General features: G+C 37.4%; 1 protein-coding gene and 1 long non-coding RNA gene across 2 annotated transcripts; both read left to right on the forward strand.

Moving 5' to 3' along the window:
• Positions 1-20: 20 nt before the first annotated feature.
• LOC131939864 (fibroblast growth factor receptor 2-like) lies at positions 21-18,285 on the forward strand. The gene is made up of 6 exons (XM_059298384.1): positions 21-110; positions 6,694-6,979; positions 7,827-7,949; positions 11,147-11,258; positions 16,838-16,934; positions 17,936-18,285. The coding sequence occupies exons 1-6, from the start codon at positions 70-72 to the stop codon at positions 18,000-18,002; spliced, it is 726 nt and encodes a 241-aa protein (XP_059154367.1). The 5' UTR covers positions 21-69; the 3' UTR covers positions 18,003-18,285.
• Positions 2,381-4,743, forward strand: LOC131939865 (uncharacterized). The gene is made up of 2 exons (XR_009386487.1): positions 2,381-3,447; positions 4,488-4,743. It is a non-coding gene; the product is annotated as an uncharacterized LOC131939865 (long non-coding RNA).
• Positions 18,286-18,756: the final 471 nt, after the last annotated feature.

Here is an 18,756-nt window from a genome sequence, read left to right on the forward strand (position 1 = left end):
ACGTTTACCAAGAGCAAAAATGTTGGTTTTTCACGGTATACAAACAAGCTATAGGTGGCAGGGCAAAATATGCCAGAAAAACATTTTAAAATTTGCTTTGGAGAAGGAAGGTATATTTAAAAGTTGGTACCATTAAAAATGATAGAACTTTTAAAATATTAGCCCGGGAAGTAGAAAAATGAATTGAAGATTGAAGAACTATTAGGTTTATCAGTCTATTAAAAAATATATCCAATATATATATATATATATATATATATATATATATATATATATATATATATATATATATATATATATATATATATATATCCAATATATAATACAACATAATTAGTTTAAAATGTTAGTACAATCTCTAGGCCTACCCCCATGCATGTAAACCACAATACAAACAACTCTGTAGTGGCAGTGGTCACTTTTTCTACTGTTGGTAATACAGAAATGTGTAGAAATATCTAAGAATTTTTTTTAGCAGGCCTGAACTATAACAAGTGGTAGGCGTACAACACAAATGTACACTGTCGTATGCCTGCTTTTACAACATACCCAGGTATATGGCTAATTTCCACATCAAAATCTAAAACCTTATGTTGCACCATTTCACCACCAATGTCCCCCACCTTGATATGCGCGATGACGTAAAAAAAATATTGTGGAAATTCGTAAGTAACATCGCAGGATTACAGAAACGTTATTTTTACTAAGAAATCACTTCAGAAGTGGGGTTGGTGTGGTCGAGTCGGTAAAGTTCATGGTTGCTAAACCGATATGTCTCGAGTTTGAACACTCGGGCAGATGAGGCTCGTTAGCAGAGGACAGCCACTCTTCTCGAGTACAAACCCACTGGCAGATAAATCTCGATCCCCTTCAACACTAATAATTAAGGACGAAGAAGAAGAAAAATGTGTTATAGCTTAATTAATTTTTGTTAATTCTTATTGATTTCATAGATTTTAATTAGTGTAAGTTTAATATAATATTATTCTCACTGTTCTTTGTTGATATACTTTTATTAGGCTAAATAATGTTTATATTATTAAGATTTAAGAGGTCTGAAAAATTAAATGATTTTAGTGTTGGGTCTAGGCTTACATTACTAATTAGTACTTAGTAATTAGAATTATTAATTAGAACTTGGGCTAACAAAGTACTTGGACTAGATTTGGAACACGCTCATACTGTGCTTTGAGTTTTCTCTCACCAGTTTACAAAAGAACTCAGGTGGGCTGCAATGTTTGTAATTTGCCTATATCTTTCGGTCACAGGCGATCATTTTAATGTGATAGGCCTCTTAATTTTATAGGCCTGATGAATTGTATTTGATAGGTTAACTTTTCTAGTTGACAAAACTACTTGAGTGAGCATCTGTCTGTCACTACGCAAGCGAGATGCATGTCATGGGCACTGCCAGTGATGCTGTTTAGAATGCGTTTCTCGATAACTTGATCAATTTTAATGTGATTACAGTTAAAAAAAATAGATAAAAATCTTAACAATATTTTAAACTCAGCATGGACAAAGCTTTGTGAATAACACACAGGTTTCAAGTCGAGTAAGGGAGGAGGGATAGATTCATTTTACAATGACATAGCTATCATTTATAAATTGCCCTGATTAAACATTACTAAAACACACTAATTAAGCCTAATCAAAACTGAAATAAACATGCATATGAATATCTTTTAAAAGTTTAGATCTAGATCTATATTATATATTCTTAAACATTTAAAACGTGATTATTTTTGGATCATTCATTAGCCTATATTAAAAAAATAGTAAATATGTTACATGACAAAACCAAGTTACGAGCATCCTTTCAATTATGTTTTATTGACACATACCGACACTCCACCCTCCCCTCACTTGATCCTTACTAACTTCCAAGGTCCCTCTCCTGTCAATTTTGTGGACCAGATCTAAGAATGATTGTCACGGGAAAAGCTGTCCCAGCTAAGCTAAAAAGCACCAATAATTAAAATCCTGTATTTTAGCCCCAAATTTACAAATTAGCTAAAACCATCAAATGTAGTTAGTAGTTAGAGATAGGGTAAAGGAGGGCGTTAAGAGCCGTGTGGTATTAAGCCCCAAACAACACCCCACCCCCACAAAACCCCCAATCACACTGCTAATCTACTTCTGAGGTAACAACCACTGCTGTTCTTTGATAACAGAGAAGCAGAGGATTCATTTTATGTAATTTATGACCCACTTGGTCCAATAGGGAGAGGATGAGACAGGATTTAATCCCACTGCTCTTTCCCTAAAATTTCTCATCTCCATAAAACCATTTTGTGAACTTTTTTTTTCCAAATAGACATAACTTGGGAAACTTCACTTTGTAATAAACCAAATGAATTTTTCAAGCCCATTTTTTGTTCCTGTATTAGAGCATTGGTTGTTGTACATTTTAACACTATTTTTATAGCTATGGCTAGAATAGTTTTATTTTGGTGAATTTTTTTTGCACAGTGATTATTGGTGCCAAAACAAAATGGCCGACATTTGTCCCATTTTACCATGCTATAAAGTTTTTATCATTATCAGAGTAAAACTTGACTGATCATTACCATAATGGTTTTATTTGTTAGATAATAACTAAATCTACATGAATACATTAATTTTGTCCACTAGCTTGCCTGTTCAGAAAAGTTATAACAGATACTGTTATGTGGCTCTTGATACCCTATGTGCAAGTTTCTCATTGATTAGACCACTGAATAAGACACTGGTTTAGGACCACGCCTCCAACACAATTAAGCGTTACGTGTCAACTGGTTATGCGCCATTGAGTAGGTAGTCCAAACTGGCGAAAAAGTGCGTTTTAGGGTCAGTTTTTGCGGTTTTCAAAAAAAAAAAATTCACTACTTCTAGTTGTCCTATAAGAATAAAAATTATATGTCAATAAAGTTTAAGTCTTTATCTGTCGTAATCTGGTATTTTTATATCTGTAACACATGTCTGAATGTGTTTTATATTTGTTTGAAAAGTATCAGTTACGTCAACAAATTTCACCGTTTTGCGTGTACCGATCGACCCCACACTGTTTTATTTGGTCGCGGCTTCGCGACGAAGCATCGTAGAAGCATAATCTTAATGTCATTTTAAAGATCGAATTCTAGGCTATCGTTTGATGTATAAATTGAAAAAATAACTTGTTTATTTCATTTAAAAAATACAGATTTTAAACTTTAAATGACGATATATACACGGAAACAAACTAATTCTGTTTCAATTTTTACACCGATGTAAAGTTCAGTTTTATAACTACTTTGTGTTGTAAATTCAAGTATTTCTGATTTACGGTCGCGAAGCCGTACCCCCAATAAACATATAACCCTCGAGTCGACTTTCAGCCCCGAGTAAGTTGCTCGCCGAACGGTTTTAAAGGTTGACGACCGATGATGCTAAACGGATTTTACCCTTGCTAGAGCCTTCAAACAAGTTGTAAGTATCATTTTTAAAGTTTCATTTCCATTTTAATAAATGAATTTTAAGTTTGAATGTCAGTTTGGTTTAATTAGTACACGTTATTAATGTAAATTTGAACGCTTCAAGTCCACGGTTTTAGCGTGTGAACTACGCTTGTACACAGGGTGTGTTTAGACGTGAAGCTATTTAATTCAGGACATTCTAGGGACTTAAAATATGGATGCACTTAACTATTAGATGCTAGTGTTTACTAATTCTTTAAAATCTATTGACTGGGATCAATGATAGGGTAGTATTACTACAGTTTATCTGGACTATCACGTCAAAACTATGAATCGACAAATTCAAAATGGCCACCAGACTATCCTGGTTACTATGTGGACGAACTCAATTATTTACAGGGAACGAAGGTTAAATACTTATAAAATATTAATGAAACACAAAAGAAATGTATAATTATAATAACTATACATTTTTATCGATTTATTTAAAACAAAAGACACTAAATTTTAAGGACTAATGTGATTAATTTTTTTTTATTTTCTGTTGTGTGCTCTGATTCTGATTCCCCTGCTAAATAATGTGAAATGGTCTGCGCCAGTCTCCGTAATAAAATGTACCAGATCAATTTTTAGATGGTGGTGCAATTTATTAAGATTCTACATGTTGTGACTTAGTTTTAAATGTTATATTAGTTGTAAGTGTAAGTAGTACTAGTAGTATTTCTCATTATTTATTTATTTTATATGCATATAATAGTAACAATGAAGGACAGTTAAGTTGTCCTATAGGATGTTGAGAACCACAGTATGGCATCTTCATTATTGGATATCTCAACCAGTGTGGCACAAGCAACGAATATTTCAAATTTCATTCAGTAGAATTACTCTTAAAAATATATATAAAGTATAAAGTTCTTTTAACAAAAAGGTGTTTTCAGGCTTTTTCATATGTTTCCAGTTATAGTCATAGGACAAATAGTAGGCCTACACAATAGGCTGGTAGTAAATTTAATTCTATTTTATTAATCACTAAATCAATTGTTTATTCTATAGCTGGAGACATTTACAGTGGCCTATCCAGAACTTTCCTTACAAGGGAAGGGAAGAAGGCCAAGACCCCACTCCCCCCTACAATTCCCAAAACATATTACTTACTCTTGATGCTCCACAAGATCAAGGTTGAGGGAAACAAGACGTACAAAGATGTGGAGTTGTAGTTTTAAAAACTGTTCCCCCAAAGCAGTTATCAACCGTATAGGTTTGAAAAGAAACCAAAGCATGTGGCATCAACTGCTGCATCACTTGTAGGCATCACGTCTTTATTAAACTACATTACATTACATTTACTCTACTAAATTTTGATTCTGTTTCTCCTGCACTAGATAACTGTGGTATTTTTTAAAATAATATTTTAACTCATGTGATTTTTGAAAATAATTAACACATTTTTCCACGTCGATGTTACCAACACAATAGTTTTAGAGTTATTCCAAAGCAAAAAAAAAAAAAATTGAATTTTTTTTTTTAAATGAAAATAAAAGTGACCAAAACGCATTTTTGTCATTTTCAATTATTTTTTTACCTTAGAAAGACTCATTTTAGATGACTGAAAAAAATTGGGCATATATATTACAAACTTTGCAGCAACTTTACCAATTTCTACACTTCTATGTTATTTAGTTTAAAAAATATGGGTTCTCAAAAATGGCACTTTTTGAAAATCAGTTTTTTACCAAATTTTACTTTTTTAAAAATCGCATAACTTTTTTATTTATTGAGATATTTTTATAAAATTTGTGGCATAGACCTTACAATTAAAAGTTCTTTCATGACATACTCACTCCAGAAGTCTGCAATCAATAGTTAATTTCAGTTTGGACTACCTACATTGAGGCCATTGACTCCAATTTCAGCCTGCTTTTGTTTTTGGATTTGCTTCCATAGCCTTTGTCCAACCAAGAACAAACTACAAGGCAGCAGTTGTTTAATTTTGGAGTTGTCTCTCCTAGAAGAGTGGCTGTCCCCAGCTAACGAGCCTCATCTGCCCGGGGGTTCGAACTAGACCATTTGTACATGTTTTTTGGGGTTAGGATGAATAGGATGGTCTATCTATAGAATGTGCACTTGCAATCGCGGATTTTTCGAGTTCGCTATTCGGCACCCTGGACCGAACTGCCGCTCATAACGAACCAGGTGCATCTGAGAAGTAGGCAAAAGACTGGCAAAACCCACGGACCATGCGGGTTACAATACAAGATACGAGATTCTTCAAAGTTTTTCCAGACTGCCTAGCTTAAGAATGATGCAGGAGTAGGCGATGGCCGTGCTAGAAATAGATAATTTGTCGTGAAAGCGAGATGGCTAGTTGAAGATACTTTTTTTCTAAAATGGTGAAATAGCTTATTTATTTTTTAATTTAATTTTTTTTGTAAAAATTGCCTTGAGCTTTAACCGTCTTAAGATATTTGAATTGATACTATGAAAAACAATAACTTTTTTTCTTGATAAAAAAAATATGCTGCGTTCCCTTCAAAATACAAGTAAAATGAATTGTTCTTATGTTATTACTTTTTAAATAAACCGAGAGTGATCTCCCCTAAACTTTCTCGAATATTCTTATGTAAAATAAACCGGGAGTGATCTCCCCTAAACTTTCTCGAATATTCTTATATAAAAAACAAGGGATGGGAACTCGGGATATAGACATGAATTTTAATCCATTTTAAAAATTAAAACTTTTTAAAAATAGAATAAAATCTCGTAGAAAAAAGAATTGCACACCAGTGAACGCCAAATAAAATGTGCTTAATATGCGGAATATTATTAGTACTTTATAAATTTACATTAATTTTTGAGAAATCGGAGATATCGCAAATTAGTACTTCCGGTCAACGGAAATTACTCAAGATTTGACAGAAGGTAGAGAATTAGATCTTTTACTTACATGTTTAATTTCATTTATCTATCTAAAATAGTACTCAAGTTATAGGCTTTTGAAAAATTCAAAGTAAAAAAAGTACCACTTCCTGTTATCGGAAATCGCTCAAAAGTTGATACGGATCTACGATTTTGATAACATACTTATATATGAAATTTCATCAATCTAGCTGTAACGGTTCTCAAGTTATCGTGTTTACAGACACACAGACACACATACACACGAACAAGATTGCAAAATTATGTTTTTCCGTATCAGTGAGGTGTAAAATGTCGAGATTTTTGCACGATTACAAGCCAATCTTTTATTTAATGAATTCAGCTGCCCTACGCCGTCGCCGGTAAAACAACAGCGGAAACAGTCTTACGTCACTTCAGACAGGAAACCGGCCTACGTCACATCCGACACGATTTCTCTGAGCAGCCGATCGAGGCAGACGGCGCGGCGGGGCAGCATGTCCAGCCAGTGCAGCAGTGTGGCCACGGAGAGCTGCTTTGGTCGCATCACCAGCATAGACGAGGTGGAGGAGGAGCGGATCTCGTCCAGCGATCTCTTCGCTTTCTGCCTACAGGTGGCGCGGGGTATGGGGCATCTGGCTGAGAACAAGGTGATAACAGGTGGGGACAGGTACAGGTGGTGGTGGTGGGGACAGGTGGTGGTGGGGACAGGTACAGGTGGTGGAGGGGCTAGGGGTGGGTGGTAAATACAGGTGGCGCGGGGTATGGGGCATCTGGCTGAGAACAAGGTGATAACAGGTGGGGACAGGTACAGGTGGGGACAGGTGGTGGTGGGGACAGGTACAGGTGGTGGTGGGGCTAGGGGTGGGTTGGTAGATACAAGTGGGGCGGGGTATGGGGCATCTGGCTGAGAACAGGTGGGTACAGGTACAGGTGGTGGTGGGGACAGGTACAGGTGGTGGTGGGGCTAGGGGTGGGTTGGTAGATACAAGTGGGGCGGGGTATGGGGCATCTGGCTGAGAACAAGGTGAGAACAGGTGGGGACAAGTGGTGGTGGTGGGGACAGGTACAGGTGGTGGTGGTGGGGACAGGTGGTGGTGGGGACAGGTGGGGCAAGGGGTGGGGAGATAGGTACAGTTGGGGATAGGGGTGGGGACAGATGAGGCAAGGGGTGCGATGGTACATGGGGACAGGTGGGGGCTGGCGGTTGTGTGGTTCGTAGGGGTATAGGAGCATTCAGCGTAGACCATTTAATAGGGCATCTAGGCTAGACATTAAAACGATAATACGTAGGGATCGAAAAGGACATTGATGGAATTTATTTAAGACGCAAAAGGACAATTAGTTGTGAAAAAAATGGAAATTTTATTAAGACAGTAAAAGGACAATTATTTGCGTCTAAGAAACCAAATCAAGACAACAAAAGGACAAATATTTTTGAGAAAAACTGTTTATAAAAATGGGAAATAACTCCAGTTGACTTTTTTCTTTGACCAGATTGTCCACAGAGATCTGGCAGCTCGCAATGTGTTGGTCACTGACAGGGGCGTGTGCAAGATCACAGACTTCGGGCTGGCTCGATGTCTGGGGGACACTGACCACTACGACAGGTCGTCGAAGGTTCGTGAATTGGTTAAATTATGGTTAAATAGTCAAAGGTTCGTGAGTTGGTTAAATTATGGTTAAATAGTCAAAGGTTCGTGAGTTGGTTAAATTATGGTTAAATAGTCAAAGGTTCGTGAGTTGGTTAAATTATGGTTAAATAGTTGGCTCGATGTCTGGGGGACACTGACCACTACGACAAATCGTCGAAGGTTCGTGAATTGGTTAAATTATGGTTAAATGGTCAAAGGTTCGTGAATTGGTTAAATTATGGTTAAATAGTCAAAGGTTCGTGAGTTGGTTAAATTATGGTTAAATAGTCAAAGGTTCGTGAGTTGGTTAAATTATGGTTAAATAGTTGGCTTGATGTCTGGGGGACACTGACCACTACGACAGATCGCCGAAGGTTCGTGAATTGGTTAAATTATGGTTAAATAGTCAAAGGTTCGTGAGTTGGTTAAATTATGGTTAAATAGTTGGCTCGATGTCTGGGGGACACTGACCACTACGACAGATCGTCGAAGGTTCGTGAATTGGTTAAATTATGGTTAAATGGTCAAAGGTTCGTGAATTGGTTAAATTATGGTTAAATAGTCAAAGGTTCGTAAAATCCATTGGTTAAATTATGGTTAAATCGTCGAAGGTTCGTGAATTGGTTAAATTATGGTTCAATCGTCGAAGGCTCGTAAACTCCATTGGTTAAATTATGGTTAGATCGTCAAAGGTTCGTGAACTGCAATGGTTTAAGGTAAATTATGTTTTCAGTTATTCGTCGAAGGTTCACTAACTTCATTAGTTTGATTATTGTTTGATCGTCGGTTTTTTAACTTGTTTTACTTATAGTCGCGGAAGAAACTCCAAACTTGCTCTAGTTCAGTTGCCACATAATTTGGCCAGAAAATAATTGTTTTATCTGTAGAAAACAAGCATATGTCAATTTGGTGGCTTTAGCATTTGGTTAGAATATTTAAACTAAATATTATGTTTCAATGCATCCTATTGTGAGTTTGTGTGGCGACGTGGTCGAATGGTAGAGCGTTGGAGGCCAGCCCCAAAGTCTCGAGTTCGGTCCTGGTTTTGATTAATCCACCAAGCTCTGATGGGTACCAGACAATACGTTGGGCATAGTGCTGACCACGCCATCCCTTCATATGCCGAAGTCAAGAAACATGAACCCTAGTTCATCTACACAATGGATCGCTACGTCTAAAGAAACAGGGTTCGTGCGGCCTCCTGAAATTCCAGGAGGTCCAGGAAAACTCCTGGAATCTTAAAAAAACGTAAAAATCTCCTGGAATTCTCCTGGAATTTGAAAAAATATGAAAACCTCCTGGAATTCTCCTGAAATTTTAAAAATTCTTCTGAAATCTCATGAAATTTTATTAACCCGCGGCGCAAAACCCGACCGAAATTATTTGATTTTGTTCCGCCAATAATTGAATAGTAGTTTTTAAATGGAACGAAAATAAAAATAAACGCATCGGCCGTCGTCCGACTGAATCGCACTGCCGTGATCTACACATCGTGTGGCACAGCCTAGTGTGTGGTCACGTGACGCTAGGCGATTGACCCGATTGGATGATACTATAAACAATTTCTAAAGATAGATAGGCCTACATGTGTTCCCGTGTTTGACTTGTCGGCTTTTGGATTTTTAAAGTAGACAGGCATGTTTCATAACTTTGTCTTAAACTATTGAAACAGCAAAAACAAATTGTAGTAGTATTTACGGCTCAAAATTAATCTTCTTTAGAACACCCGGATAGCTGCGACCCGATCAAACAATGCTGATTCGCGTAACGTTTCATTATTTTATTTTATACTTCTACATTAATTTTTCGTAAAAATGGCTATAGAAAATAAATTAAATTTTTCCAGTGGCTCTTTTTTTCGGTTGTAATAGATTGGGATTTGTGAGGTCAGGGGAACTCACTCTTCTTGTATTAGTTATATTTATAATGTTGTTATTGAGTGATGTCCCTTGTATTTATCTATTGTTACTTCCTGTTCCGGCCTCCATCATGTTAGCAGAGGTCCAATAAATGTATATACAAACAGCATGGCTTCTCGTCAGTGTGTTATAATAGAACCACTCCAATCTACCTCATCGGTTGACTAAAAATTGTTAATACGCTTAATACTAGCTTGCCAAATCGACCAAAATGGGCTGGGGTGGGTGGGGGAAGACACTGACCATCCTACACGGTATGTAACACCCAACGTAACATCCATAGCTCAACCCGCCCCCACTACTCCGTGACGCGACAAGCCGACGATTGTCGCCTTTAATGTTGTGTAACACTCGTACGGTGGTTTCATACTCCACCTCCCTTCCCCCTTCATTTTGTGGAGTTGATGTTACTAATCTTTGGGCATAGATCAAGAAATCTTGCCAGACTTTTGTCTCTGAAATTACATAATATTCGTCTGACACGATCATCGGGTCGGCCGACTAGCCTAGCATCATTGGATTTGGCATCCAAAAATCAATAAAATATCACGAAATGATATTAATTGGTGAAGACTGCTTGCATTTATACCTCTTTTATAGTGAAAAACTCTTTAAAATTTGGTCCATACCCTCCCAGTATTTTTCCTCTTTCAGGGTCTACCCCGGTTGTCTGAAAAATCTGCTATTTTTTTAATGACAAAAAAAATCATAACTTTTTTGTTTATGGTCAGATTTTGAAAATTCAAATTCTGTAGTCAGATTGATAGCCTCTATCCTAATATGTAACTAATATATTGTTTTACTTTTACTGAAATTAAATTTTTGCATTGGCTTAGATAATTAAATGTATTATTAAGTACGCTTTTTAAAAAAAAATGTACAAATTGGGTTCTTTTTTGTTTTTAAAATCTCCTTGAATTTTTTTTTTTAAACTCCTGGAAAAGTCCTGGAAAACTCCTGGAATTTTATTTGAACTTTTGAGCATGAACCCTGAAGAAAGTATTTTTTACTTTCTTTATTGCTAGCTGGTGGCAAATACCAATGCTGATTCACCTTGCTATGGCTTACATTATTAGGACTAGGACATTGATTCCTTTGTAGAATCTTCCAACTGTGTTTTATTCGTTTCAAGCATTAATTTTCATACTTCGTTTTAGATTCGAACCCGTTACCGTTAAAGCGGCGTAGGTGAAGTAGATTATAACAGAAGTGGTAGGTGAATGATAAATCTAGTTTAAAACAAGTGTTTTTCTAAACTTGACAGGGCCCACTGCCGGTTAGATGGTTGGCACCAGAAAGTTTGATTGACAGAACACACAGCACCAAATCTGATGTCTGGGCCTGCGGCTTTCTTCTGTGGGAGATCGTTACGCTAGGTGAGTTCATAGGTTTACATTAGTAGGGGGGGGGCGGGGTTGGGGGGAGGTTTTATGTAGGGAAGGGGGTGAATGTTGTTGTTACTTGGTACCCTATCCCGTTCGTCCTTGTTCAGTTCTCGTGCTCTGAGTTGTAATATTCCGGTTTGTACCAGTTTATGAGGTAAACGGAAAAAAAGTCACAGGAAAAAAAAACACAGAAAAAAAGTCACAGTTTTTGCTAGGAAAAAAAGTCACAGAAAAAAAGTCACAGTGGAAAAAAAATTTTGGAAAAAAAGTCACAGAAATAAAGTCACAGAAAAAAAGTCACAAAGATATTTTTAGAAATATTTTTTTAATTTGTTTAGAATTGTAAAATTTTGTATGTTTCTTGTTGTGGGTTGTATTTTTTTTATAGCATAAATTATTTATAGACGTTAAAAGCATTATGGTTTATAACAATTGTAAGTTAAAATACTCTAATATAATTTACACAACAATCTCAACTTTTGTTACGTATTTAGTTAAAAACGCGGTAGAAAATTTAACTATAAAAAAAATTTAGGCACATTTTGCCGTAGGCTATTCTCTGGTCGGCCTCTCCTCAGTAGGCATTGTCCGAACATATTTTGTGTAGTTGACGTCATGCGTCAATGACAGCATTTGAACCTTGTCGGCTTTCTTTTTTGATCCTAAGTGTTTTAAGTAATGAGCTTGATAAATGTGGGCAGTAAAGGTGGTTGAACTAAACATCTAAACATAACTATTGTGGCCATGAGTTGAGGGCAGCAAGTCAGACGAACTTACCATTTCACGGTAATTTAATGTTGGTATTTTAAAAAAAACAGGATTAAAACCGTCACATTTATATTGGAGTTATCCATGACAGTGAAGAGAACAAATACATCTTCTGGTACATAGCTCAGGCTTTGGTTTTTTAAAGGTAATCTACTAAGACTATCTGCACTATTCTCAGATCCAGGTTTGTATTTCAATTCATAATTGTATGCAGTTAATGTGATAGCCCATCTTTGAATTCTTGGTGAGGCATGCTCAGGTAGGGTTTTGTTTTCTCCAAATAAACCTAGCAATGGTTTATGATCTGTAAAGATGGTGAACTTCCTACCAAACAGAAACTTATGAAATTTCTTAACACCAAAAATGATGCCTAAGCCTTCCCTATCTAACTGAGAATAATTTTTCTCAGCCTGGTTCAAAGATCTACTGGCAAAAGCAATGGGTCTGTCACCCTTCTCATCCATGTGGGACAAGACTGCTCCTACACCATCTGGTGAAGCATCACATGTTAATATAAGTCTTTTCCCTGGGTCATAGTGAGTTAGTAAGGTGTCAGAAGACAAAGCCTCTTTTGCTGTATTAAAAGCAGTATCTTGTTGTTTACCCCAGTGCCAAGTTGCATTTTTCTGTAGCAGCTTGTACAGTGGTGATAGTTTACCAGACAGATTCCCTATGAACTTTGCATAGTAATTTATTAAGCCCAAAAAAGCTCTTAGTTGTTGGGTATTTTCAGGTTTGGGTGCTTCTTTAATGGCTTTTGTTTTCTCAGGTTGAGGTCTAATGCCTTGTTTGCTCAATATATAACCAAGAAAACTAATTTCTGTCAACATGAATTGACATTTATCTTTGTTTATCTTTAAACCTTTTTCACCAACAATTTTCAATACTTTATCAAGTGTTTTAAGATGTTCAGTGTCATTCTTACCAGTTATGTACACATTGTCAAAGTACACACAAACATTTGGAATGTCCTTAAAAATACTGTCCATGACAGCTTGGAAAATTCCAGGGCTAGATGATATGCCAAAACATAGTCTTTCATATTGGTAGAGTCCTTTATGTGTGTTTATTGTCGTATAGACTTTTGAATCTGGATGCAGTTCTAGTTGAGTGTAAGCATGACTAAAGTCTAATTCAGTGAATTTGTCTCCTCCTGCCAAATTCAAAGAGATTTCCTCAATGTTAGGTATAGGATACCTATTTAGCTCTATTTGCTTATTCAGTGTAGTTTTATAATCTCCACAAATTCTTATAGAACCATCCTTCTTTAACACTGGCAAAATGGGCGACGCCCAATCGGAATAGTCTACCTTCTTTATGATGCCATTAGATTCCAATCTACTTAGCTCATTTTCAATTTTATTCCTCATTGCATAAGGTGGGACTCTAGCTTTGCAGTATCTTGGATTTGTGTCTTTAATGCTTAACTTCACTGTTCTATCATTTAGTAATCCTGGATTACCAAAAACACATTTATTTTCAGATATAACTCTATCTAGTGAAGTAAGACTAGATTCTTTTACATTCTTCAATGAACAAATACTCTCCCAATTTAACTTAAGATCACTTAACCAGTTCCTACCTAGTAATGGCGGTCCATTTCCTTCAACCACAAGAAGAGGAAGTTTAACACTTTGACCATTATAACTTACATGAACCATACACTCTCCTATTACCGGAACATTGTCACCAGTGTATGTTGTTAGACACTTGTGACATGGCTGTAGAGGCACTGATCCTCCTGTGACAGCGTCAAAATCTTTCTTTGTTATGACTGTTAGAGATGCTCCAGTGTCAAGTTGGAAGCTGATGCTCTTACCGTTGATATAAACTGGTACATTGATGGGAGCATGACTTATTGATTTCACAGAGAACAGGTTGAAATCCGGCTGCGAATCAGTTTGAGCATTTTCACAGGTAGAGTGGTTCATTGGTTGGGTTAGGTAGTCTTGGTGAGAGTTAACATAGTGCTGCCTTTGGTTGCGGTACTGTCTTGACTGGCTAGATTTAGCAACAGACGAAGACTTTGCAAAGCAGGCCTTGGCAATGTGACCTTGCTTACTGCACTTATAACAAGTTGCAGACTTGAACTTGCACCGATGAGATGCATGGGGACCCTTGCATCGATGACATTTTTGATAATTATTACTAGATTTAGATCTAGGATTTGAACGAGCAGGCTGTTTAGCATAAGTTGGAATGCTCTGATGGGGTTGATGTTTATTGACTAACCTGCTGTTTACTGCATGGATCTCTGAAGGTGCTAAAGATCTCGCCGCATCTGATGACTGCTGGAATGACATTGCAAGTTGTATTGCTTTTTCCAATTTTAGATCTGACTCGAGCAGCAACTTTCTTTGAATATCAGGGCTGTTTACACCTGTCACAAACTTTTCACATAGTCTGCCAGACAGCGTGTCTCCGAATTCACAGAATCTACTTAAATGACGTAAAGCAGCAACATATTCTGATATTGACTCGTTTGGTTGACGAGTCCTACTGTCAAATCTAGCTCTACATAGAAACTTTGATGGTACAGGCGCATGGTGGTCTGTTAGCAATTTGCTCAGCTCGTTAAAGCTCTTGGTAGTTAGACTAGCTGGTGCGCATAAGTCCTTTAGTAGCCTAAATTGTTGAGGCCCTATGACTGTTAACAAAACAGCTCTCTTTTTGGCTTCTATCGTCACGTTGTTAGCTTCAAGGTAAAAGCTTAACCTATCTAGGTAATCTTGAATGATTTCATCATTCGCATCAAATTCTTTTATTTGGCCATACAGCGCCATTATTCTAGAAATAATTAGCTAATAAGCTCTAGCAAACCTCTTTTTTGCGTAAGTAGGTGCTCTTTCTAGTCGATGTTTATCCTTCAATGGATACCAGGTCAAATTGTTCAATGTACAGGACCTGTGCCTTATAAAGTTAAAAATAACTTGTGCAGATAATAAGTGTGAATCTGTCAATCCCACCAAGTCTGATCAGTTCACACCAACTCAGTTGGTTCCACAACCAAGTTCTGTTGATATGAGTGAACCAAGTTGTCTGGAGTCAGAAAATGTAAATTCTGGAGTTAATGATTTAAATCCTAGACCTCCTGAGATAGAGAATCCAAATGGTCAGAATATTGAGTCACCAAATCAAAAGCCACTGAGAAGGTCAAGCAGGACAATCAAAGTCCCAAATAAGTTAGACCTATGATTTTAAAGGTCAAAAGGACTTTGACATCATTGTTTTGTATCTTGATTATGTTGTAGCATATTGTGCATTGTTTGTAAGGATGTAATCTACCATAGTGTTCATGTTACAATATAATTGGTGATTTTAGGATACTATCAATTGTTCTATTGAGAGATGTGTTGTTGTGTTCTAAGGGTAAAGGGATGTAATATAGTGAGATAATTGTGAGGTCAGGGGAACTCACTCTTCTGTATTAGTATTATATTTATATTGTTATCTTGAGTGATGTCCCTTACATGTTGTTATCTATATATAGTTGTCTCTCGCCACTTCCTGCCTCTCTTTGCATCATGGCTGTCTGTAAATAAAAGGCTGTTAACACCAATGTGGCTCCTCGTCAATCTATTACAAAACGCTACTAATCTTAAGTTTAAAAAAATTACAATCTACATACTTCATACTAAATATTTTTAGATGAATTATAACAATTCCTATGCCTACACACATTACATTACATTTAATTAATCCTAAGTTAATTTGCACTCTCTGAATATTTAATACATACAAGTATTAACAAGTATCATGCAAATATATATTTGTGACTTTTTTTCCTGTGACTTTTTTTCCTGTGACTTTTTTTCTGTGTTTTTTTTTCCTGTGTTATTTTTTCCTGTGACTTTTTTTTCCTACAATCGTTTATGAAAGGGTATGTAAGGTGTATGAAAACGTGTGTGATGGCCTCAGTTTTGTCCAGGTCTCCAAGGTTAGTACAGGTTAGGTTTATACTAGTTTTTAGCCACTGTATCTTAGTTTACTAGCTTGTGTATTTTCTGTTTAAACTAGACTGTGTTAGGTGTAGATAGTGTATATAAATTCTTTTAGTTTCAACGAGCCTTTGTTTCAGTCTTGTTTTGTAACCCGTTTGTGGTTGTTTGTCTTATGTGTTGCGCTACGCATCGGATCTCCCGAATGGCATGTCCGTGTGTTCACAACAGTGTACTTTACGGTGTTGGAAGGGGGGGGGACTATCTTTGGGTGAGTCTATTGTTTTACTTTAGTTTGGTAGTAGGGGGCTACTGTATGGGTTTGGAGGGGGGGGGTGTAGATTGTAAATCTCGGCAAATTCATTAAGCAGGCGCATGTAACCTTCACCTTGAACGTCTTGCAACCAACAGTCTGATTGCAAACTATACACTTTTGTGTTGATAGATGGGGTCGGAGCGAACTTTCTAGATAGCAAACAAATACAACAAAATAACATTAGCTTCCTACAACATTGTGTCATGAAGAAGGGCTTCACAAAATGTGTACATTAATACTATTATATTAATACACGGGATACCGTGATGGGTCTGAATAGATCCGCCTTCAAGATAAAATAAACAGTACCTGTGATGTAAAAGATACTGGGTGAACCTGGCAATAGGGCTGGTAAGTAGGTCACCAACCAGTTATATGGCTCATGCAGGTTTTATTGAGCCGTAGAACTGGTTGGTGACCTACTTACCAGCCCTATTTTGTTCCAAATGTCCACTCTATATTTTATTTTCTTGTACCACACCCACCCCACGCACCCCAGACCAAGTTGACAAAATATCGATCTAAAGAGTTTGATTGATTGATTTCAGGTGCCAGTCCTTACCCCGGGTTGTCTGCCCATGACGCCTTCAAGTTTGTTAGCGCTGGCAAGAAAATGGAGAAACCTCAGCACTGCAGTTCTGACATGTACATAACTTTAATCCTAACCACACAATCGACAACACACACATCCACTTTGACAACTAAAAACCCACTCAGCTAGAGAAATTTTGACAATTCCACATCAATTACGACAGCAACAAAAGAGTTCAACACAATCACACACAAAAAATTCCACACAACCCCCACCCCCCACATAACTCACCCCAATGTATCTTCTTCTTCTTCTTCGTTCTTAATTATTAGTGTTGAAGGGGATCGAGATTTATCTGCCAGTGGGTTTGAACTCGAGACTTTGTTCGAATTTATCAACCATGAGCTTTTTGCCGACTCGACCACGCCTCCAACACAATTAAGCGTTACGTGTCAACTGGTTATGCGCCATTGAGGCCATTGACTCCGATTTCAGCCTGCTTTTCTTTTAGGATTTGCTTCCATAGCCTTTGTCCAACCAAGAACAAACTACAAGGCAGCAGTTGTTTGATTTTGGAGTTGTCTCTCCTAGAAGAGTGGCTGTCCCCAGCTAACGAGCCTCATCTGCCCGAGGGTTCGAACTCGAGACTTTTCGGTGTAGCAACCATGAGCTTTACCGACTCGACCACGCCGACCCCCACCCCAATGTATAATCCCACCCACTCACAACCCCACACAACTCAACTCCAACAATCCTACACAAAATCCCACCCCCATACAAACCCGCACAACTCAACTCCCACACAAAATCCCACCCCACACAATTCCATCAAAACAAACCCACCCCCACAATCCCACACAACTCACCCCCATACATAATCACAACCATTCACAACCCCACACAACTCAACTCCCACAATAAATCCCACCCCCACACAATCTCCCACCCCCACACAATCTCCTACCCCCACACAATCCTACAACTCAACTCCAACAATCCCACACAATCTCCCACCCCCACACAATCCTACAACTCACCTCCCACAATCCCACACAAAACGCCACCCCAACTCCCCCATAACCAACCAACTAACCCTAACCCTCCCTGTCCCCAGATACGAGCTCATGTGCAGCTGCTGGTCCTTCCTCCCAGAGAACCGTCCAACGTTTGATGCCCTGTAACGCAGGTTCGAGACTCTGCTGGAAAAAGAAAAAGATTACATCAATCTGGAACTATTCCAGAGCGAACAGTACGCTTGTCTGGATGCGGATCTATTGGATGAGAAGATATAGGACATAAATGAGAAGATATAGGGCATAAAGCTGGTTGGATTAGAAGATATAGGACATAAAGCTGGTTGTATGAGAAGATATGACATAAATGAGAAGATATAGGGCATAAAGCTGGTTGGATTTGAAGATATAGGACATAAAGCTGGTTGGATTAGAAGATATAGGACATAAATGAGAAGTTATAGGACATAAAGCAGGTTGATTGAGAAGTTATAGGACATAAAGCTGGTTGATTGAAAAGTTATAGGATATAATTTATAAAGCTGGTTGGATGAGAAGTTATAGGATATAAAGCTGGTTTATTGAGAAGTTATAGGATATAAAGCTGGTTGATTGAGAAGTTATAGGACATAAAGCTGGTTGGATGAAAAGATATCGGACATAAAGCTGGTTGATTGAGAAGTTATAGGATATAAAGCTGTTTGGATGAGAAGTTGTAGGACATAAAGCTGGTTGGATGAGAAGTTATAGGATATAAAGCTGGTTGCTTGAGAAGAAATAGGATATTAAGTTGGCTGGATGAGAAGAAATAAGATATAATGCTGGCTGAGTGCAGACATAATAGAAAAGTTATAGTAGAATGACTGGGTTATATTAACTGACAGTTGAAGTCACCTAAGAGATCCCGGATGTTACATAACTT

Source organism: Physella acuta, unplaced genomic scaffold (assembly GCF_028476545.2).
Source record: "Physella acuta isolate Inbredline_101_S28 unplaced genomic scaffold, ASM2847654v3 ptg000297l, whole genome shotgun sequence".
Taxonomy (NCBI): Eukaryota; Metazoa; Mollusca; class Gastropoda; family Physidae; genus Physella; species Physella acuta.